This window comes from Symsagittifera roscoffensis, chromosome 10 (genome assembly GCF_963678635.1).
Source record: "Symsagittifera roscoffensis chromosome 10, txSymRosc1.1, whole genome shotgun sequence".
Lineage (NCBI taxonomy): Eukaryota > Metazoa > Xenacoelomorpha > Acoela > Convolutidae > Symsagittifera > Symsagittifera roscoffensis.
Window position 1 is genome coordinate 18977887 of NC_087071.1, and position 24695 is coordinate 19002581.

The 24695-nt window shown below is 32.6% G+C and overlaps 1 protein-coding gene across 3 annotated transcripts in view; it reads right to left on the reverse strand.

The window, feature by feature from the left end:
• Window positions 1-24695, reverse strand: part of LOC134855096 (small conductance calcium-activated potassium channel protein 2-like) — a 112283-nt gene that overhangs the window by 37371 nt on the left and 50217 nt on the right. For all 3 annotated transcript variants that reach the window (XM_063871480.1, XM_063871479.1, XM_063871481.1), the window contains exon 4: window positions 17729-17902. In XM_063871480.1, coding sequence (XP_063727550.1) covers window positions 17729-17902 — 174 coding nt within the window. The remainder of the gene's footprint in view (window positions 1-17728; window positions 17903-24695) is intronic.

A 24695-nucleotide genomic window follows, 5' to 3' on the forward strand; every position in this document is an offset into this window, starting at 1 on the left:
ACTTTTACAATACCAGACGCTATATACACTTTTAGTACTTTCCATGGCGTGAAGTGAAATAAAACGAAGAAAAACATTTAAAAAAACTTTTTTTCTCAACTATTTTTTCAATTCTTCAACCGAAAAAGAATTTCAATTGGCTTTATCTGCAATCGGAAACTTCAGGGCTTCGTCCTGTTAAACGAGAGTCTCAATCGTTTCTATCATTTTGAAACAATTTTAACTTGTTTAAAGATATGTCTCTGGAATTCCGGAACATACGGACACAAAATGGTGCGCTTTTCCTAATGAGAAAAAAATTTGGTAAATTTCAAGATAAAACTGCAAGATTTTTGATGTTTGAACATTCAATGCGAGTCAGCATTTAATTTTAGGCAGCAAAACTCCTGCAAAAAAGCCAATTTGACAATGTACAAGATATTATTGGAAAAAAGCTAATACAAAAAAAAACATTTAAGAAACCAAATCTACTCTGTTAAAATGCGGAAATGTGGAAGCTACAAAGATAATGCGTTGATCAATTTGAACAGTATTCTGAAACGAATAATTTAATAACAGAAAATCCAATGATCATACCTTTTGACTCAAAAGAACCTCGACGTCTTTTGAAGTCGAGCATACACAAGGCAAATCGTTCTTTAAAACAAGACTTTTTCTATCAGGGCGAGTCCCTGTTATTTTTGACTGCATTTTAAAGTCTAAAAAGAAGTTTTCATATTTACAAAATGGATGAAATTTTCACCAAAAATATAAATTTTTTAATAAGATAAACAAATTTTTTCGAAAATCAACACCCCACACGCTATGCTAAGAATAAATTGATAAATTGTTCTATTGGCAAGCATAAGAATACCAATTAGCATGCCTCAAACTGATCTAGCTGACTTTTTATTAGCGCAGAAATATAGATATACATATATGTACAAATGCGACATACATATATATACATCATATATAAATATTTAAATATATATGATGTAACAAATGTATATATGTAACAAATATCCTACATTCATATATATTTAAATATATATGATGTAACAAATGTATATATGTAACAAATATCCTACATTCACCAACATGGGACAATTTTTAAGACGCATTAGATCTAGCTGACTTTTTATTAGCGCAGAAAAATAGCGCGTTAGTTTTCCCAATTGGACATATTGGCAAACTTTAATTCCCATAACTTTACAAAAAATGATCATAGATAAAAGCTCTCTTTTCAAATTTGAGCTCTAGTTGTTATTATGTTTCAGAGGGTATAAGAAATACATCAAAACGCTTGAATGAAAAGTCGAAGTTTGAGTGAATATAAAAAAAAAACTTGATCACAGAACAATAACATAAAACGTTTAAATGTCAAAAGACTATAATTTTCTTTAACTTTTAAACAATTAAAGCTTAGAAGAAAACTGCTTCTTTTTTCCAAGTTTTCCACAAACCAGAAACAACAAATGCGCTTGAATTTATTCTTTTTTGTACTCAATGTGAACAAATTCATTCCGTGCAATAAATTTTTAATTGGTCGATGGGTTCAGAAAACTTGAATTTAAAAACGATAATTGAGTTGAATCTAGGCTATTTCTAGTAGAAAAAAATCTCCTGGTGGATTTCGAGCTCTCGGCCTACCATTGGATGAACGGATAATTTCGAATAGTTTTAGCAATCTAAAGCATAAACAACACTTGTTATAACAAGATTTATTTGTTATTGTGTTGCCATATGCTCGAAGAACGTTTATTTCGATGCAGTTAAGCAGTGATTTCATTTTTGGTTGATTTTTTTTTTGGAAATTGTTTTTTTTTATTGTTTGATGATAAACAAATAAGCTTTGTACCGAAATCACCGAAAACTAGGCTAGATTATCTCTATCAAATTTCTGTCCAGATTGGAAGCTTTTGTTAGGTACGGGTTATGCGTGCCCTTCTGTTTTAGGACTAGGAAAAACATGAATTTGGTAAGCAAGAACAGGCCATGCTTTTTAAATTCTGCAATGTTGAAAGTAGAAGTTCTCCAGCCATATACAAAAATTTACGATTTTTGTAGATTATCTCTCTAAAGTTTTAGATATCACCATGCATGGCAAACCTCTAAGTGCAGTTTACTTGTAGGTTTTATGCCGTTTAAGCTATTGATTTTCTTATGAAACTCTCGGCTGTGTTTCTATACAAACGCATAAAAAAATCCAAACTAAAGACAATTAATAATTTTCATTTCAAAAAAAGTAGTCTGACGGTTCCATTTACTGTCTTTACATTTTTTTTGCCTTTTGAAGTGAATAAAATTGTATGATACGCAATTTTCTTTGAATGGAAAATGCATAATTAGCATTTTTGGTCAAAACGTGTATTTTATTATACCTTCTCAAAACTATTTTTAAAGCGACCTTACACATGACAAGCGACAGTCAATATTGATCAATTGTCTGTCCTTAGGGGAAAAATGAACTCAGTCGGAACAAAAGCTAAATACAGAAGTCAAATTTGATAATTCAAATCCCCTAAAAAAGGTCAATTGATTTAAAAGGGATTTTATTTTTTTTTGTTTTTAGGTAAAATACTTACGGGCTGGCACTGATGTCTTAGCGCGTAACATCATTATTGGTATGTATCTAAAAGTAAATTGAAGTAACTTCAACGTAATTTTGTACGCGGTAAACACAACGTGTAAATCGATAAACCTTTTTTCTTGCTTCCGACTTGCTCCTTGTTGATTATTTGTTTACGATGTTTACTTGTTTACATTCCCTTGGCCAGCACCAGGAATGATAGAATAAGTAATGAAGTAGAAAATAGCGATGGCAGCCATTTTGCGAAGTGAATTCTAACAATGATTTGACAAGGAAAACACGAGGGCGGATGAAAACCTCAATGAATAATTCAGTATTTTTGTCCCCTGAGGGTTCTTATAACTTCATTATACAAATATTTTTTAACCGGTCTTCGTAATTCAAATAAGAAGGCCGCTAAAAGAATTTTCTAACAAGTGTTATCAAAAGTAATGGATGTTTGTAATACAGTAGTCTAGGAGCAAAGTTTGGAATTCACCAGTGCCAATTTTTATTTCAGAAAAAAATGCCTTGATTGTAGAAAAGGTTTTGATGTTTGTTTCCAAATATAATATTGAAAATTGTTTCCAAAATGTTATTGAACAGATTTCAACATAAGAATCAAAATAATTTTGATTAAAATTGCTTTCAGAAGGAGTTCACAGCAAACAAATTCTTGATTTAAAAAAATATTAATTGATGGAAAATCTAACAGTCAATTGCCCAATACTAATAAGTGACCATGCAGGTTTAGAAGTAGCTTTCAGTTTTGCCATCAAAAGAATTGCGTGAAATTAAATCTCAAAAAACAAGGTAAATGAAGCGGTCAGAAATTGGGCTGAAAGTAGAGTAATAATCCCAGGGAGATAAGAGGAGGGGGATTATTTAAATCGGGGTGAGGCTTTTACTTGATCGACGGCAGAGTTTTTCAGAGCGTCAATGCTGTATCATTTATAGATGCTATAAACGGACAGCGAACGATTGAATTGAAATATTGTAAGGTGGTACTACGATGGTTGGCCATTTTTCAGGTCCGCGTCAGTTAGAAAATGTAACTGCATTGGAACGCAGTATAGTGATGAGTTATTCGGTGGGTAATACAAGAAGCGGAAACAAATTTGTTAGTCTCTCTTGACTGATTCAAAACTCAGTTGGAAGCAAATAACAAAAAGATTTCTGGTTAAAGAGCAGATTTCGGAGTCAGTTATTAGCAAAAATAACGCTAATGCCAAAAAAAATCAAATCAACTTGGAACGTAGACACAAATGCATTTCAGATTTGGCAAGAAATTTTGTGAGAAATTATTAAACAATTGCAATCGAGCTGAAATTTAAAAAACCTGAATAGTTTTGTGGTTAACTTGGGTTTCAAACCACATTTCTTCGACAGTTAGCCAAAAAATTTACCGAAATCACCACAGTCTTGGATTTGCGTCAGTTTTCTTTGCCAAGATTTTACCGACGCTATCTCTAACTGAAAATTGAACCTGTTATAAAATCTTTCCAACCTGCAGCCGCTCTAATTTGTAGTTCTATTTGAACTATTAATATATTTTGAAATCATAAGCCATCTCATTAACGTACTTCAATTTTAATTTTGATTTTTTTTTGTGCTGTACCAGGCCAAACTGTGCATTGTATAGCCGCATATATTAGGACATCTATATTCCTGGGTTCCAGAGACAAATTTTTAAATTTAGTCCGAATCGTAAGTGGAATCGACTCACAAAAATCCGTTATTTCTGCTTGCAAAAATCTGTAATGTGAAGTCTGTCGACACATAAGTTTTTTTGCACATTTTGAAACAAGATTAAAAAGCTAGTTGTTCCAGATTCCGCAAATGTAAAGGGATTCTACAAAATGTAAGTGGATTCAGCAAATGTAAGCGAGTTGCACAAATAGAAGCGGATCGTAGTGTTATTTGTTACACTGAATTGAACCAGGCCATGTCGAACAATTAATAGATATAGCTTGATCACTATCTAGCAAAACGGAAACTAAAAGCAAGGAGAAAACTATTGTTAATGGAATCCAATTATAAATCAATAATCTTTGTTCAATTCAAACCATGTATCATCCCCCTTTAGTGTTTGCATAAACAAAATTTTTCTTGATTCATCGTTATAACCCATGGAATAGTTACCTCAGTTTTCATTCGTTCAGGAATTTATATTGGAAAGATGTTCAATCCTTCTGTATTTGAGATAGAAAAATCTTCTGTTTTTTCAGTATTTGAGATGAAAAAAAAATTAGTCCATTTTTTCAATTTTTGAGACATAATAAAAGGTCATTTTTTCAAAATTTGAGATCGAAAAAGTGTTCATTCTTTCAATTTATGGGACCGAAAAAGAATTCAATTTTTCAATAGTTGAGGTTCAGTATTTAGAATCGGAAAAATGGCTATCGTTTCAGTGTTTTCAATTGGAAAAATGTTTATTCTTTTGGTTGTTATGATCAGAAAGGTGTTATTTTTTTCATTAATTGAGATTTAGCTGATATTTTTTGACAGTAAATGAGATTGAAATGTAGTACAGTATTACTGATTACCATCAAAAACGATTGATGAGAAAGTTTAATTCAATTTCAAGACTTCAATGTATATAATTCTTGAATATACAACCAAAACGGGGATTCCGCTCACAATCTGCAGTTTGCGCTTACAATTGTGGACACCGCATCAGCTCAGATTTAGACAAGAAAAAATTAATCTTGTTTATGGATTCCATGAACTGTTTCGGACTCCGCATTTATTGTTGCGGACTCAGCGACTTCGCCAACTTTAGAGCAATTTTGTGCTGTACAGTTTTTTTTAGTTTGAGTTAAATTGAGTTAGTTTAATGAACCAAATATGTGTTCTGCGAGCCAAGGCCATATTGTTGCTCCTACAAAAATTGCGTCGTATCACTAGTGCAGCTGAAGTCAGTCAAGCTGTGGTAGACCTCAATTTAGCGGTGAATTGAGAGCTCGAACCGTTACACTTTCATTGCCATGGGAGTTCTTCGAACAATAAAACATCGCCAAAAAGAAACAAAATCAGTTTTTCAAAGAAAATTTTTAGGTTAGTTGAGATTTTTGACTCGCTACTGATAGAAGTTAGTTCTAGTCCTGTTCTAATTGGAAAGACATGCAAGTTTAGTAGACTTAGTCTACCTGAAATCCTTGGCTAAAATCTCCAAAATGAGTATCAAACACAAAAAATATGCGATTATTTCGGGAATTGGAAGAAACTGAAAGACTCAGCCGGAATTGCCAAAACGTTGCCACAAAAGGTTATAACCCTAATATTGCCAAAAATATACAACTTCCAAAACACTTTTTGAGTGGCTCAAAATGCTTTGAGCACTTTCTGCTCTTCCAGGGTTTCTTCTAGATTCCAAAATTCTTAGGCGCCAAAAAAATAAATATCAGAATGAAAAGGTCGACAACCAGATAATTTTAAACAGATCAACTATCGCAGGTTATAAACGTGCAAAAAAGTGAAAGAACGCTGACAGTTTTTCAGAAACGGGAAATTAGCATCTGTGCTGATAGCGCAATGAATTATCTTTAACATGCCAAAAACATTTAGGAGAAGGGATGTTAATTCAATTCTAGAGTGATTTCTGCGTTTGCAGAGAATGTACCAAACGCTGATCAAGCCCGTCTCAACTTAGTCAGTTTCTGGTCTTTACTTACTCTCCAAACTGAGTTATTTTAATAATCTAAGCTATGTCTTCTGCGAACCAAGGCCATTTTATTGCTTCTAGAAAACTCACGTCGTACCACTATTGAAGCTGAAATTGAACAAGCTGTGGTAAACCTTAATTTCGCGGTGAAGCGAAAGCTCAATCCCTTGCACTTTCATTGGCATGAGAGGCAATTGAACATTAAATCATTGTCATAATGAATTAATTTCAGCTTTTCAAAGAGTTATTTTTAGATCAATGACGTTTTTGACTATCTGTTTGATATAATTTAGTTCGAATCCTGTTCTACTTGCGAACCCTGCAAGTTTGGTGAGCTTAGTCCACCTGTCCACCTGAAATCTTTGGCTAACTTCTCACAAATTGGGTTACCAAACTCAAAAAGACGCAGTTATTGCTTGTCATGGAGTAAGCTGGAATGCTTAACCAAACATTGACCTAATATTACTAAAAATAAACAACATTACGAGGCCAAACTGTGTATTGTGTGAATTGTGAGCGGATTCCGCAACAAGAACTCTCCTTTTGTTCTTCTTTTGTTCTTTGTTTCTCTCTAATCGTTCCGACAAAAACTTTACGTGTTTAAAGACCTGTCTCTGGAATCCAGGAACATACAGGCACAAAAATGTGCGCCTATCCAGTGCACAGTTTGACCTCGTAATGAATTTCCGAAATACTCTTCAAGAGGGTTCAAATATGTTTTGAGGTCTTTCTGCTTTTTGATCAGCTTACATCCAAAGACTCCAATTATTTTAACAATCAATAAACCAAATGGAAAGGTCGACGACATGTTACCCGCGTACTCTAATCCGAAAAACTAATGAACTAATTTTTTTTTCATATTAACCTGTAAGCGAAAAGAAACAGACAGTTTTTCAGAAAATGCTGAAAAAAAACCCAGTTGACAATGAAACAACAAACGTAAATTTTAGTCAAAGTAGTAAATTTTTAAGCGCAAAGTGAAGGAAGTTTTTTGTTTACAAAACTGGTCATTAAAAATTGAAACTTGATTAAAACTCCAAATTTGCGTTCTCACAGTTGTTCTCTATAAAACTAAGCTCTTCAATTAATAGCAAATTGATAAGCTACGAAGTGACGACAAAATAGAGGTTTTAATATGAACGGTAAATTTGAATTGGTTTTGTTTTTTTAGCGGCATGGTAATAAGCTATTACCTGGAAAATAGAACAAAAATGTAAAGAAAATGGAATTTTTTTTCTAGTTGATAGCCTAAGGATGAAATAGTTTCACATTACGACTAAGATCAAAAAATAGCCGACATGTAATGTTGGTTAAATAGACAAAAAGCAGATTTGTTTAAAAAAGAGAGAATCTCATTTCAGTATAATGAGGAAAAATAAACAAAAACAAACAAAATTGTATAACTTGAATATTTCTACTGATAAGTAGTAAGAATTGCGTTTGAAATGCTTTTTTGAAAAAATCAGCTTGAAAAAAGAGCGCAGTTCGTTTGCAAACGGAAGCATAAATGATTAAATGCCTGTGTAAAAAGATACAGTTTATAGAGATGCCGTTTTAGTGAAAGAAAGCGCTTTCGGGAACACAAAAACAACAAACATTTTAAGAAAAAGTCCCTTGTTGAAAGCAATTCAAAACATACAAATTTAACGTGACGACTTATCAAAAAGAAGATTAAATTAATCTTCTGTTGAAAAATTTTTAAATTGTTGTTTCAGTGGAAATGATTTTGCAAAAAACAATAAAAATTTTTTAAGTCGCTTACAACTGCTGAGCATTATGAAAATTGGGCGTTCTAATTCTATTTTTGCTTCCTGAGACATTTGTTTTTCTTTGCATTGCTTGCTTCACTTCAAAAATCTACTTGTAAATAAAAGTCCACTTTGCCTGACACAAATTTTGATAATTTTGGCCTATCAAAGTCTTAAATGTCGTAGATTTCTCTCTGAATTTGCGCAACAACCCCCCCCCCCCCCCCCTCCTCTACTAACTTCACTTTGCAGATAAAATTTTCCACTTCCAGATAACTTCACTTTCCCCGATCAATAAAACCTAACTTTTTTTGATGCAATGAAACGAAAATAAGCAAATATTTTGTATTTGGCCTAACCATGTAGTTCATACTGACTTTCTAAAATCTCTTCACGACTTTTTACATTCCTATCATGTATCTAAATACAATTTTGAAACCTTTTTTTTTCAGTCCGTTTTCCCCTGAAAATGATGCTTCTAATTCCCGTTGAACAAAATTGCGTTGTTTGAAAAAATAATTGAAACAGTGTGCTATCTTTTATCGGGTTTGAGTAAATTTGAGCACGTTTTAACTGGAGGTGGACGCTGTATGATTACAAACTGGATTTTTACTTCACATAACGCGATCGTTTTTCACCACATTGGTAAAACTAAAAAGTTTAATCCCACGAATAAGTTTTCAAAAATGTTCATCGATGAAGGTTTTAGTGAATAAAGCATTTAAGGTCAACTATACCTTCAAATTCGGCTGAACATTTCTCATAAACCTGTCATTTTGATAGCCAAATCTGTTTGTTGGATCATAGTTAGCTCAAAATTTGTTTACACGAAAAACTTTTGTCTGGTTTCTATCATCTTTTCTGGAAGTATTTGGTCGTAATTTCTGACCACCGGTATTGCAATTTTAGGGATGTTTCATTATTTAAGTTTATAGAAAAAAAATCAATAATAAAAAATACAAACAGAGGTGTGATAAATTTGTTGATAAAACAACCAACAGGCAGTTGTGATAAAGTTGAAGTTTTGGAAAAACTAAAATTTTCAAAAAAAAACTTTTGAATTCAAAGAAAAGTATGCTTCCGGATACCTTTTACACTTTGAAAATCGTTTAAATTGACTTTTTGATAACATTTGCCCAGTTTTAAATTATGTAGCAGTTTGTAAATTATGAGTTACTTTTCATGGAGTGGCAATTTAAAACATTGAAATGCACAATTGCAATTAAATGCATCTTAAATTTTAAAAATTCTTTCGCTTTTTGTTTTTATAGTGTAGCGTAAATTCCCTTGTAATTACGAAAAAAATGCTGTGAAAATTCCTGAACAAAACCAAAATTTTAAGCGAGAATATTTTTAAGATTTTAGTGACCGAGCGATTGAATCACTCAACTATCAATACATTCATTTACCAATAAAATTAGCCGACTTTTTGAAATTTGATGAACAACACAGGAGTTCTGCTGAATACTGTTTCGACTCCCTATTTCAACCCCGTATTTAAAAAATGTTAAACTGAGTCACCCAATTTTTCATCGGAACAAGAGCAACACTATTTGACCCAAAAAAGCGTTCAAACGATTGCACACTTAAAATCTGCAAAAAAGCTAATCATGGAAACAGTTTAAAGAGAATTTACTTATAAAGGACTACAAAAATTATTTGAGGTAAACTTAAAAAATTGAGGAAACAAATTTTCGATTTTCTTGCAGCAAAATCAATGTTGTTATAAAAAAAATATTCTCCGAAAAAAAGCATACGATTTTCCAATTTTTGTACCTCATGTAGTCCAAACTTAATTGATCACACAAAACAAGGGTCTTTTCTCTTATGGGGTCCAAAAATAACAAGTTTTTTATAAAGCTTCTCTTTTTAATGAAACGCTTTTGCTGGAATTAATTTTGAATCTACTGAACAATCTCCCCCCCTATGGTAACTTGTTAAAAATCTCCACCCCTTTTAACAAATATAGTAATTAAGCACTGTGCTTTCTATTGAGAATTCTAATTTGCTGCGCTCCGATTGGTCAAAAATCGACCACGTTGATCTACTTTGAAAGGGGTGGAGATTGTTAAGTAGATCCTTAATTTCAACCGATAAGATTTGAGCAAAATGTGTCTTTTCCTAAAAGAAGTAGATCATTTTTGGGCCGTAGAACAGAAAAGACGCCGATGCAACCACTAATTACAAGGACGGTTTTGAGTGCAGTAAAAAATCTTTCTTTTTTGGCCAAAAGTCAAAAGTAGAAAAATGCAATAATAGAGGGACCAAGTTAACATCCTCCCCCCAAATCCATTTAGGGGGGAGGATGTTAACTTGATTCTGAGTTCGAGTTTTGAGCCAAATAGAAAAGAGCATTTAACAGGCAGCGCTAAGTAGATTTAAATTAAAATGAACGCTAGGGTGGAGGATCTTAACTTGGTATATTTGGGGGGGGGGGGGGGGGTAACTTAATCCTAATAGAGTTGTCATTAAAACTTTGCATTGCATGTTTATACTTGTCAGAAATTGTAAGAATAACGTTTCTCCGTATTTGAAAATTGCATGACAAGAACTTGCGGCCTGCTCGGTCATAAAGTAAAATCGTCAAATCAAATGAGTTTAAAACTACATTTAAGGCATGAAATTAGACTCGAGCAAATTTTTGCAATAGAAGGACCATTAAAAGAGCGCGATGCTGTGTTTTTAAACTCTCTTCTTTCAGTTTTTTTTTGAAACTATATTATTACTTTTAGTCAAACTCAGCTGCTCCTTTTTTAGCACTTTATATTTTGTTTTCGCTGATTAAGAAAAAAGGAAAATTTTCTGAGCTAATACATTAACGTTTGAGGAAAATTTGCATTGCCTAGATCGGTTCCGAGAAATTGAGGTTAAGAGTGTTCCAGTCATTTGAAAGATCCTACCTTCAAGTTAAGTCCAGCAAGCACGACTCCCTCTGTATGAAGTGTTAAAATGAAACAAAGCCCCCTCCAGACAGCTACTCCTCGAATTTATCACAAACAAACTAGGAGACCATTTCGCAGTTTCTAACTCTTAGAATTGTAATGCAAAAACGCACGACTAGGTTTTTAAATTGAGGATAAAAGTCTTCAGCGGTACGAAAACAAGATATCCGAAAATTACTTGCAAAATATAACTGCTTTCAAGGTGGAGGTTTTGCAAATTTTTAAGTTTGATTCTACGTATCAAAACCAGTGATACGTATCACAACCAAGCGCTCAGTTTACTTCAATTATTCAATTGGCAATTTGACGGGAAAAAAATATCTTTTTCATGTTTCAAAAACGCTGTTTTTGCTATCAGGAATCTCTTCTAGAGATAATTTTTAAAAACCCTGGGATAACACTAGTTTTGAACAACAGCAGTACCAGCTCGGCCATCTGAAATTTTGGTCAAATGAACGTGTAATGTTTTCAGCCTGGACAAGATTTGTTACTTCAAAATGTTTCAAAACTAAGCCCTTTCAAAGCGGGATTCTGTTACACGTACATTATAACTGCAAGATTATTTCAGTCTGATTTCAGAAGTTAACCACGCCGCAGGTTAATAAAACTTTGCGAGGGTATTTTAGACTGGCCGCGATATTTGGTAAATAAATCTTGAAGTGGCATTTACAAATTTTTCCAGGCGTTTAAAACTCAAAGTTAAGTTTAATTTGGGTCAAACATGTTTTATAATTTTTTATTTGCAAATTTATTCAGAATATTTCTGCAGTTTAATAAAACTGACAAGACAAGTCTTTGATTTCTCTGGTCTTAACTAATATACGACCCAAAAGTCGAGGCTCGATTTTTTGAAAATCTGATCACAATGGTTGCACTTGAGTGGTTGAAATTAATGAACTTGAAACACATATTCTGGTATTTAATTTCAAAGATAACAAATCATTTGAGTTTTCGTTGTTTTGGACTGTATAATGGAAAAGACCTGTTTTCTCTCCTGGGAAGCTTGTATCAAGTAAGCAAACAACGTTGAACTAATATAAGGGCAAAACTTTCGGGTCATTTTTCTAAAAAAATTATTTTGTCGCTTCCAGCAGTTACTAAATTTGAAAATTGGAAAAAAACTAAAAAGCTCTCATTTCAAAGAATAGTTAACTGTTTTTGGCAGTAGAAATCGAACTCATCGAGATGTTTATAGCTATTAAAAAACTTTTTAATGCTTCATTTGCACTTTCCTCCGTCTAGAAAGACTTAGAATAACACATTTGTTTTCTACGTGATACGTCCTGATGATGTTTGACCTTGACAAAAATATGAAAGTAGCTCAAACCGGAACGCCTTTCAGCCAAAGAGTATCTGCCAGTGGCCTCTTTTGTTACCGGCGAAATGCATGGGTATTTTAAAGAAAAATTTAAAAACTTTTATCTAGAAAATATATACAACTTATACTCATTTCAACTTAGGTGTAAAAAAAAATAGCAAGATAGTCAGGATGTGATCCTTGCTCAAAACAAGACTCTGTCGAACATTTTTCTTGATAAAAAAACTTTTCAGTGATGAAATGGCATTATTCCATCGATGTGTTATGATCTATCAATAAACTGAGCAAGACTGCTAGTATCAGGGCGAAGCCCTAAATATTCCGGCTGCCTTTTGAGGTCTAGAGAGCAGTAATAACAATGAAAAAAATATATATTTAAAAATTAGAGTTTTTGTCGAAATCATCCTCCACACGCCATATAAACCACATTTTGATAAATTTCGCTCCTAGTAACTCATCAATTGTGGCAAGTAAGCATTAGAACATTTTCTAAGACGGGTTAAATCTCAGCTTACGCGTTATAGCGCGAAAAGGATCGCGCGTTAATTGTCCCATATCGGCTAAAATAGCAATCTTTAAACCCCTAAACTTTACAAAAATTGACCACTGGAAAATTTTTGTCAAATCAGCTCAGTTTAACAATGTCTCTTGAATGCTATAAAAAAAAAATCCGGAAAAAGGCTAAAATAAAAACCGAAATTTTCCTGAAAAAAAAACACCCAGAGCACAAATATTCCATTAATTTCGTTACAAAATTCGGAACAAAAAGTCTGCTCGTATCAGGGCGAAGCCTTTCAAGGTTTTGTCTGCATTTTGGAGTCTATGGAGCACACTGATTTGCTCCTAGTAACAAATAAATTATGGCAAAAAGCGTCTTCAAACAATAAGGAACGATTTCTCAGACGGATTAAATCTCCGCTAACGCGTTAATAGCATGAAATACATCGCGTGGTAATTATCCTATAATGGTCAAAATGGCAAGCTTTAAACTCCCATAAATTTACAAAAATTATAATTGAAAAACCTTTTTGAACTTAAGCGTAAGACAACTATACATTATTAATGATTTAAAAAAAACTCCATCAAAGTTTTCTACTTAAAAGGTCAAAATTTGGCTGAAGGAAAATAACTACCCGAGCACAAGTTTTTTCTTCGTTACAAAAGTAGGAAAAACAAGTGCGCAATTTTCACGTCAATGATTCAAGTAAGCAATTTTTGTTCTGAACTTTTCTGTTGAATTGTGATTTTAGGATTATTGTTTTTGATATCATTTGTTCTCTACATGGACTCAACAAAGAAGAAGGGCCAGTAATTTTTGAAAAATAAATTTTCCAGATTTTAGTGCAATTTCCATGTTTTGGTTAAATCCTTACGGGAATAGAGCTTCAGTATATGAGACGGCAAAGTTGATTAGAAACAAAACAATGTCCAGTGATTTAAAATCATTTAAGAAAAATTCTAAATTCGGGCGACTAAGCTCAAAAAAAATAAACCCCTGCTAATAAGTAAAGGAAACAGAAAACGGCCAAAGAAAAAACATTAGTCAAAAATTAAAACAGTGAGAGAACGAGCCAATTTTTCGATCAGATCGCCAGCTCTAAAGCTTAATATGGGCAAGGAAAAACAGTGCTTTCCGAAAAATTAAAAGCCGTTTTTGAGAAAATCCCATTTTTTTGCAGACTGTTACCTTCCCAGAAGAAATCAAGCTTGCCTAGAAAACGACGGGCGTGTTCGTGTATCGCATCAGTGCGGTGAGCGAAATGAACCACAATCTACTGTTCTGAATTAATTTTCGCTTACGTTTTGAGGATTCGTTACACCTGACCGAAAAAATTGCTTGGCTTAGATCTACAAAGACGTCCTGCAGCAAAACTATATGAAACATTTTGCAAAACACGGGTGGTAATTGTTGAAGGAAACGATCCCGTCCGTAGGGCTAAAATTGCTAGATATTATTCCGTTGAAAATTATATCACAACTAATCCAAGGCCACAGTGCAGTTTTCATTTGAAAATTAAAGAGATTAGGTTGGCTTTGATAAAAAAGACGAATCAGTTCAATGACGCTCGCTACCAAGAAAGAAGTATGAAATCGATCGCTGCCGAAAGTATGAAAAAAATGTCAAAATTTATCTTAAAAAGAGTGAAATCAATTTCAGGTCAAAAAGTGCGGCTATAAATTATTAGCTTACTCTTCTAAAAAAATCTGCTCTCGTCATTTTCTGACTTTTTGGCCAAAAAATGTGTTTTCATTTTTTGAGAGGTCTGTTTTTATTATTTTTGTTAAAGTAGTCCAGATTCACTGCTGAATTACAAAGTAATATCCCTTGAAGGGTTCACCCAAAAAATAAAACTTGATGCAAAAAACTGAGACATTTCTTAAAATGAGATTATTCCAAGACTCCCTAATTGTTTGGAGTTCTTGCATCAGAAATTTTGTACACTAATCTTGTCATGCAAATATAGGGCTACAAAAACAAATTATCGGCAGTGATAAAATTAGGTTTTAATTTTGAGCATTTTTTGTCCACAAAGCGGTAAAAAATTGCTCAGTTTGAAAAAAAAAGACAATAATAAATAAGGTTAGCCGGTTACTGTGCAAATAGCACAGAATGTTTAGCACAGTGTAAGCGACCTATATTAAGCATAAATAAGCGTGCTCGCTTGCTTTACTCACTCGAAAACAGACACAATTTCAAAAGTTTCAGACCGTCTTCTCTCGACATTGGGAAAATCTTTGCAGTTTTTTGATGTCGTTCGAATCCCGACAGACAAAATTTTTTATGATATATCGCTCAAATCACACCGATGATATGTATGGTAGCTGATAGCGCGTGAGAAAAAAAAATTAGGATAGCCGTCTGCTGTGCAAATGGCGCAGAACATTCTGACCATAAAATTATAAAATGCAACAAAACAGTGTTTTCAAGTTTGAGTCTTTTTTTCGGCTTGGTGTGATAACAAGAAGTGATAAAACGCTGAGCTAGAGACAAGGCATATTCGAAATTCACATATAAGTAAGAAAATTGATAAACACTTTTACAGAAAAATTAGTGGAAAAACGATAAATAATCCAAAATACATTTCAAATCTTTTTCAAATTTTGTGGCAGTTTTCTGAAATTTTGAATTTTTTTATTCCAAAAAACGCTAAAATAGTAAAAAAAAAAACTAACGTTATTTGAAAAAAACTAAGTGTTAACGTTTTAAATTGAGCTTTTTTAAAAATTTAAGCCATTAAAAAAATTCTATATTTGCTCGCTTTATTCGCTGAAAATTTGAATTTTTTAAAATGTCGTTACAGGGGATTTTATTAGTCGGAACAAAAAAAGGATCAATTGAGCAATCTCCCCCCATTCTCGCGTGGGGGGGGGGGGGGGGGGAGATAGCTCAATAGGTACTTGAGACATGTTTATAACCACTTGAAAATAAATTGAATGACATGAAATCATAAAGCATATTTTCCAACGACTGTGGAAAGCCAAAACTTATAATATCAAAGCTCAAAAGTTTCATTCGGATTGAAAGAATCAATAAAACAGCCATAAAAAGCGACTTTTTTCCTTTTTAAGATGACAAAAAGTTTTTGCGAACAATATTAAGGTGCTGCGGAGAACCGTTTGTTTGCTATTCAGATACAACGCTAGAGCACCAACCCTGGTAAATCGCTTTCTTCGATGAGGCTATGGTCGCCTAAACAAAATTTTGCAAAAAAAAAAACATTTTTTTTCATATTTCGATTTTTTTTTCAAAATTTTTCTCGATACTCATGTAAGATAACTTCAGTCGGTCAATTGATTGCGTGCAATAAACACATCATCCATCTACTTGCGTTTGCTGACGTCTTTTTATTGAGTTTTTTCGTTTTTGCTGGGAGGGAGATAGCTCAATTGGTCATTACGGGGGGGAGATTGCTCAATTGATCCCAAAAAAATACCTTCGAATACAAAGTTCCTACCCGTTTTCAAATGCTCGGAACAATAATTCAGAGAGTTTTTTTCTAGATCGCAGGTCGATTTCTGTTTTTAAATAGGCAAAATTGCATTGATGACCTCAAAAATTCATACGTCAGAAAATTTTTTTATGAAACTTACTATGATGTTTGCTGGGCTTTTTTTAGAGCTAAGACAATTACGCGGAGAAGAATGATTAAAATTTAACGAAAACAATCTAACAAAATTTTTACAAAATTTCTGGTTACGAATTCGGACAATAGATGAGAAATAAAAATCTATCATAAAATCTAATTAGCAAGAATTGTTCAGATTTGAAGACCGTTGATATATAAATGATAGTATTCAAGCTAGTTTAAATTTTAAGTGAACAATGTCTTTTGGTTATTGAACCTTTCTTTTATATTGAAAACGAGTTCTTCATAAATAAAGCCGATGGTAAGATGCCCTTAAGTGATGGAGGAATGAAGCTTCTCTATTCGAGCGTGCATTTATTTTCAGTCCTTTGATGTTTATTGGATTATCTGTGTGATTGCTCTCAATATACTCCCAGACAAAAATGGAATAAAGACAATTAGAAATAACAATATTTTTTTAGCAGGAGCTCAAAACAAAAACAAAAAAAAATAAAAAATAGGCAGAAAAAATAACCCGCAGGTAAATAGAGAAGAAGCTGATATCTTTGTCAGAAATATAGTTCCAAATAAGCATGCGTTCAGTCGAAAATTTGCAAAAAAAAAGAATTTTCTGAAAAGCATAACTGCAAAAATTAAAAGAGTTCCGATATGTTTCTTGTTTTAGAGTTAGATAAGTTCTGCTAACCACTCCATCTTCCTAAAGCACTCGTAAATTGATTTTAATGTGGATAGTCGTGAACGGAAATTAAAAATACCTGAAAAATCATCTTTTCAAACTCAATTCCCTGTTGATTGTCTAGCTTTACAATATATACGTGTAAGCTTTTAATGGAATGATAAAAACAGTTAGTATATCTAGAATATTGATTTCCGGGTTAAATAAGGGCCAAGAGATAAAAAAAATTATATTCATACTATATTTTTAGAGGGAAATTTCTGCATATCGATAGGCAGCTAATTGCTTTTAGTTCGTCCAAGATAAGAATTTTTATATAAGTTTTATTAACTACGAACAATCTGTTTACTTCTTGAAATCAAATTTATTATGATTATCATCATTTAGTTGAGTATTACATCGAAGGGTATAACAGATTTAGAGTATAACAGATTTATAGAAAAGAAAAATTGATTATTTTGGCACTAAAATCCATTTATTTTAGGTGAAAAAAAAACAATTATCAGTAGAATAGATTATCAATGACAAAATGGCTTTAGATATATCAATTCTAAACTTAAGTTCATCTGAAAATTTTTCTGCATATGATGAATTTTTATCCATTTTGTTGCTGTGGGTAATTAAAGCTAAAACGCACATAATGTACGTTTAAGTTACTGGAGGCCATTTTTTCAGTTTTTCGTTTTTGGGTTAAAATTATTATATATAACAATTACGAAAAAAAACTATCAGCTAACTAACTATTGAAGTCTGGAACGGAGTTGGTCGGCCGAATGCCCTTCATTCCCTCGTAGTTCTCCAAGGAGCCAGTGAAGCTGGCGTCTTTCAGAGTGTTCACTCGGCCTAATGGGCTGATAGACCGATAGGATGCCTTGGAGTCATTGCGTAACATCTTGCTTCTTGAAGCCGCAAGACCTATTGATAACAAAAAGTGAATTTTTTTTTAGCACACTGGCCAAGAATTTTTTTAGCACATTAAAACTTAGCGTGAAGGGTGATTGATGTCAAAATTTTTGAATTTTTGCGCCATTTTTTGCATTTGAATTAATCTTTACACAAATCTGATATTGAGGTGAAGTTCTGGTGCGATCTCAACTAGTAAAGATCTAGGGTACTTTTACTTATTGCGTTCAAAAATCAATGTTTTAATATCTTGAGCAGAAACTGTTTTGCTTTGAACTGATTGGTTAAAATTAGCCAATCAAATTTCAATACCATCTCATAATGCTTTGTTCACAATTTTCAGTCGAATTATAAATAAGACGAATTGGCGTAAAATGAAGAATGTTCAGTAAAGTACTCAAATTTGTTTCAAGTGCGCTCCAGAGTTCTACCAAGATTAGAAAAAAAAGGTCTCAGAAAACAGCTCCAGTGCAAAAAAGAACACCTTCGTATCTACTGAAATGTCGGGCCTTTTAGAATTCGGCTGAAGAGTAAAGTGACCCGTTAAAAAAAATTGCTAGTGTTATCAATATGTTGCTCTCATCATTTAAACTTTGAAATTAACAAAACCGCATAATTAGGAATTTTGGGCGGAATAAGGAAGAAGACCCTAGAATATTTACAGTTTAATCTAGTAATTATCTAACAGCAACGCGGGAAAAATTTTTCCCCCGTGTTCAAAAAATATCAGATTTTGGTTGTAGGGCAAGGAAAATGGTGCTTTTTTGAATTTTTCAACATAAACTAAGACCGTTTTTATTATTGCTGATCTCCACAGAAAAAGTTCAAAGCTTATCAGTTATTTGTTTTGTATCTGACACCACAGAAAAGTCAATTGGTTACCTTACACAAAAATTTTAAATATCTTGAGACAATTGTAAAATAAACAAAAATAAAGCAAATTTCCCGGGTTGACCTAAACTTCTTATCATACAATTTGCATATATGAGAAACTTCTTGTCATACAATTTCATACAATTCCATACGTAAAGAAAATTGTATGAAAACTCTATGACAAGCATTTTTCCACATATGGAAATTGTATGATTGTGTTTTTCCATAAACCAAAAAGTTGATTTTTTGTTTCTAAATCTAATTTCAGAAAAACTTTGGATTGTGTTTGTATCTTAACCCAAGTGACAAAGACCTTGGCTTACTCAAAGCACCAAACGTTGAACGTTCTTGCATATACAATGCATAGAAAACGATCTGAATTGTCTTAAAGCTGTTTTTCAAAAATGATATAACAAAACTTTTGAAATTTGGCGAAATTTTTTAAAGATGATTATGTAAAAGTTTGCACTTTTAAATTATCAAACATTGATCAAAGCATACATAAACATGCCACACAAAAGAAATGGGAAATTGCAGCATTTTTGAAAAAAAAATTATACAGCAAAAAGGAAAAACCCAACATTTTTGTTTTGGAAAACAGTTTTGGAAAATGTTTGTTTGCGTACAAATTTCGATTTGCAGTTGAAAAGAAAAACAAAAGAAAATTTTGGGGTAATTTCAAAAATACTTAGTAAGTACAAGAAAAAATTCGCCGATAAACCTAATTTTGTAATCTTTACCATAAATACAACTATTTAATCGAGACCATTCTTTGAATCTTCCGACTGCCCTTTTACGTCCTTTAACTGTTTTTTTTTGTTCCAGGAAAAAGATGAAAAAAAAACAAGTTAGAGGGAAAAGTTTTTTTAATTTTTTTTTCAGATTTAGATTTTAAAGATTTTTTTTCAACTTTTGTTTTGAATACCATACATATCTTTTTGTAGGATAGCCCCCGTGAAAAAGTAGTTAACCAAGATTCACTGCTAAAAAAAACCTGAAATCAAACACTTTCAGAAAAACAATCCGGCTAAATTGGTCTGCATAGGCGAAAACCACTTTTCTAAACACTGAGGAAATTTCTTTTTTGACTCGGAATCACGACCAGAAAGGCTTCAATATAACCCAACTCTTGGTTCCTTCTGAGCTTTCTCTGTACTACCTAAATGGACCGGAATAAAAATAAATCATACACCAAAGTCCTACCTGCTTCATGAAATGGTCTGAACAAAAAGAGACAAAAAGAGTATAATTACTCTTTTTGTTCAGACCATTTCATGAAATAGGTAGGACTTTTAGCGTATGATTTCTTTTTTTCAGACATTTTTTAGCCAACAGATAGTTGAAAAACAGGATCAACCATACAAGTCCCCCCAATAAAATTTGGGGGAGAAAACATAGATTTTTTTGTTTAATAACTTTGAGATGAACCTAGATTCATTCAAACTTAAGCCTTTTCACTGAAAAAAAAATCATTGCTATTTCTAGCTTTTATTTGAGCGATTTCAAGGAATGTATACTTTGTACAGAATCAATTTTAGATTACATGCTTGAGGAGAGAAATATACGGTAGATTACTTAGGGAGGGGGGGGGAGGGAATTGTACGGTTGATCCGAGAAACTTTCAGCGAACTCTAAAAACCGACGAAAATTTTTTGTTTTTCAAATTCCGGACAGAATAAAAAAAATAGGTTATTGTGTTTTCAATAACAAAACAAACTTTTATGGTTGACTTTTTTCAATAACCCCTAACCCATTTAGAGATACTGAGTCGATAGTAATTTCTTCTATTCTTCTCGGATTTTAAAAGTAGTCATTTTTTGAAATTGAACGTCATCTAATTTTTGCACTCCATTTGGTCTTTTGAAATCATAAATAAATCATACAGAAAATAAATCATACACCAAAGTCGTACCTGCTTCATGAAATGGTCTGAACAAAAAGAGACAAAAAGAGTATAATTACTCTTTTTGTTCAGACCATTTCATGAAATAGGTAGGACTTTTAGCGTATGATTTCTTTTTTTCAGACATTTTTTAGCCAACAGATAGTTGAAAAACAGGATCAACCATACAAGTCCCCCCAATAAAATTTGGGGGAGAAATTATTGATTTTTTTGTTTAATAACTTTGAGATGAACCTAGATTCATTCAAACTTAAGCCTTTTCACTGAAAAAAAAATCATTGCTATTTCTAGCTTTTATTTGAGCGATTTCAAGGAATGTATACTTTGTACAGAATCAATTTTAGATTTGATACATGCTTGAGGAGAGAAATATACGGTAGATTACTTAGGGAGGGGGCGAGGGAATTGTACGGTTGATCCGAGAAACTTTCAGCGAACTCTAAAAACCGACGAAAATTTTTTGTTTTTCAAATTCCGGAGAGAATAAAAAAATAGGTTATTGTGTTTTCAATAACAAAACAAACTTTTATGGTTGACTTTTTTCAATAACCCCTAACCCATTTAGAGATACTGAGTCGATAGTAATTTCTTCTATTCTTCTCGGATTTTAAAAGTAGTCATTTTTTGAAATTGAACGTCATCTTATTTTTGCACTCCATTTGGTCTTTTGATGCTAGAGTTCTGTCTGTCTTTCGTTTGACTTTTGTTCTTATTTAAAATATATCTGACAACCAAAGTTTTTAAATTAGGTCATCAATTTGTTGTAATTGTTTTGATCTAACAAAAAAGCATTTAAACTAGGTCATTAATTTGTGGTAATTGTTTTTATCTAACAAAACTGTTTGCATCTAATGATGATAGCGTTGTTATATTGGGCAGAAATTCACCTCCAATTTTATTAATCCCAAGATTCTCAATTCTCATCAGTGCGCAATTTTTCTTGAACATTTTTTCATGATATTGATGACTTTTCGAAAAAAAAAACGGCCAATTATCTTCCAAAAAAAGCTATTTCATGAAAAAAACCATAAAGTTCTGGATTGATGCTGTTATCACCAGTCTCGCATCCAAAAAAAAACTTCTTTGACTGACAGCTGAATCTTGTTTCATTGTAATTCTCATCATTTTGACAATAAGTTTCGAGGGTCAAATCTTGAGAAAAAAGGGTTGAAGTCAGCTTTAAAGTATCGTTTTTTTTTCACAATCGTTCTATTCACTGTTTCAATAGCCTAAAATCTTTGAAATTTGTTTTTAAAATTAAACAGACCATTCAAATTATTTTCTAAAAAAAAATTTTTGTTTCAATTAATCTAAAAAGTACAGCTTTCCAAAAATCGGATTATGAAAACCACCAAAACAGTTAATGTTGGGTACAAGACTCATTTTGTTCATTAGTTTATAATGCTAACAGACGAAACCTTAGCCTTCAAGTTGCTAAAGTCTTTGTTGCATTTTTGACTCTAACTTAAACTTCAACTTGAAATGTTCTCTGAAAAGTTCATTACGAGGCCAAACTGTGAATTTCATGAATTGTTAGCGGATTCCGTAACAAGGATGCTCCCTTTGTTTTCTTTTGTTCTTTCAATCCTTTTGATCGTTCCGACAAAAATTTAAAATGTTCAAAAATTTGTCTCTGGAATCCAGGAACATACACATACAAAATTGTGCTCCTATCCAATGCACAGTTTTGCCTCATCATGTTTTGTTTGAAAAAAGTCTTAGAAAAAACTCGTTCAGTCTGAATTTTCTTCAACTTTTTCATTTTTTTGATGATTCTGATCCTGAGATAAATCTTTGGATACTTATGAAGACAGCTGATAGAGTTATTTTACAATATCTGTCACATTGCCAACTAAAATGAAAAAGATAACACTAATATTGATTATTTTTCTGACGGTAAGTTTAGTGATCAAATAGAGTAAAAACTGATATATTTTGACGTAGATATTGAAACGATTCAATGATTCAAAAAGATATTGATAACAATTTGATAAAAAATATCAAAAAATTAGTTTATGAAGGAATTAATCAAATGTGGGAAGGTTATACGGGATGATTTTGAGTGAATAAAATGCGGTCAATACCTGTTTAGTCGAAGTCGAGGCGAAAAGAGACTTTCAAGAAATTATTTTACCGCATTTTAAGGTGATTTCCAAACTGAGGTTAATCCCCTGTCAGACTGATAAACCAAAGCAGTTGGCGCAAAGATTTGTCTACAGCCTGGTGAAAAAAAAACAAGAGTAAACTGTCCCGAGAACTTTTTGCGAGACAAAAATTTTAATTTTTCAAAAAGAAAATTTTTTGAAACTGCAATTCCAACTGGCAGTTTAATGGCAAAAGTTCCTCCTTGTCTGGAAAACAAGGTGCAAATCCCTTACTATTCAGCTAAACAGCTGCCAAGCTTAAAGTGCGATAAGTATTGCTCAAGCTGTCTAAAAAGATTAAATTCCATTTTTCCTGACAAAGTTATATGATAATCTGAACGGATAAAAATGGTTTCGGAGCAATTTGATTTGCTTTCAAGTCAATTCCAAATTGGTAAACAATGTGCAATCCAGCAACTGAGATAGATTTTATATCGATTTAAGTCGGTCTTTCTTGAAAATTTTGGATCTACTTAAGTGTCTAAATAAACGAATTAAATAATTTTGTATGGATCTTCCGACTCACTAAAATTCATTTGAAACTTACTAAAATTTATGTAATACCATTTTAAACGACCCCTGAGCAAGTGTCTAGAAAACCCACTTCAAATCGCTTTTAAGTGATTTTTTTCCTGACACGGCGAAAAAAACATGCAATTTAAAATCTTTCTCTGCCCGTACGGGTAGTTTTTTTTGGGCAGAATCTACCTCTAAAATATTTCTGAACTTTCGACTTTGCTCATTTGTATCAGTTGGCATGCCAATTATTTCGTTTGAATTAGGTCGCTTATCATATACTATTTCATTCAAACGCATGTTACTTTCTCGCATAGATTTTTTTCTAGAATGTCAGAGAAGTTAAATACAACAAGACTGCTCGTATCAAGGCGAAGCCCTGAATGTTCCGATTGCCTTTTAAGGTTTATGGAGCAGTAATAACATAAATATCCTTAACAAATTAAACGTAAAAAATGAAAGAAAAAAAATCCAAAATTTGAAACTTTTTCCATGAAAATCATCCCCCCACACGCCATATAAACTACAAAAGAATAGATTTCGCTCCTTGTAACAAATCAATTATGGCAAATAAGCTTCTTTCAACCAACTTGGAACGATTTCTAAGCCGGATTAAATCTCCGCTTACGCGTTAATAGCGCGAAATATATCGCGCGTTAATTGTCCCAAATTAGCCAAAGATGTAATCTTTAAACCCTCATAACTTTACGAAAAAAAATCACAGGTAAAAAATCTTTTCAAATTTAAGCTCAGGACAACAATACTTTTTGAATGATATAAAAAAATTCCGTCAAAAAAGGCTAGTTAAAAAGTCGAAGTTTGTCTGAAGAAAAAAAAACCCACCCCGAGCACAAATATTCCGTTACTTTCGTATCGAAAGTCGGAACAATAAGTAATACGACCCAGCTGGATTTCAGACTGAATTGCTTTTGTGCTTTGTATCCGGAATTAAAAACGTTCCAAAAATTAATTTTAAAACCAATCAGACTGCTCGTATCAGAGCGAAGCCCGAATGTTCGGACTGCCTTTTAAGTTCTATGTAGCAGTAATAGCATGAAATAATTAAAAGTAACAAAATAAAACGATTTTTTTTAATTTGAGGATTTTTTGAAATTCATCACCCCAATCGGCATATGAAGTACATTAGGTCTGCTAAAATGATTATTTGTGGAGCAAATAAATCATTACTAAAAACTTTGTGTTTGATGAAGTTTCGAAGTATATTCTAAACGATTGCTCTGCTGCATGACACAGCCTCAGTTGTGCAATCAGAAAATTTTAAAGCTCTAGCACCTAACGTTTTCATTTATATCTGGCTGGAATTTTATGTAGCAAACAAGACTATTCGTATCAGAGTAAAGCTCTGAAT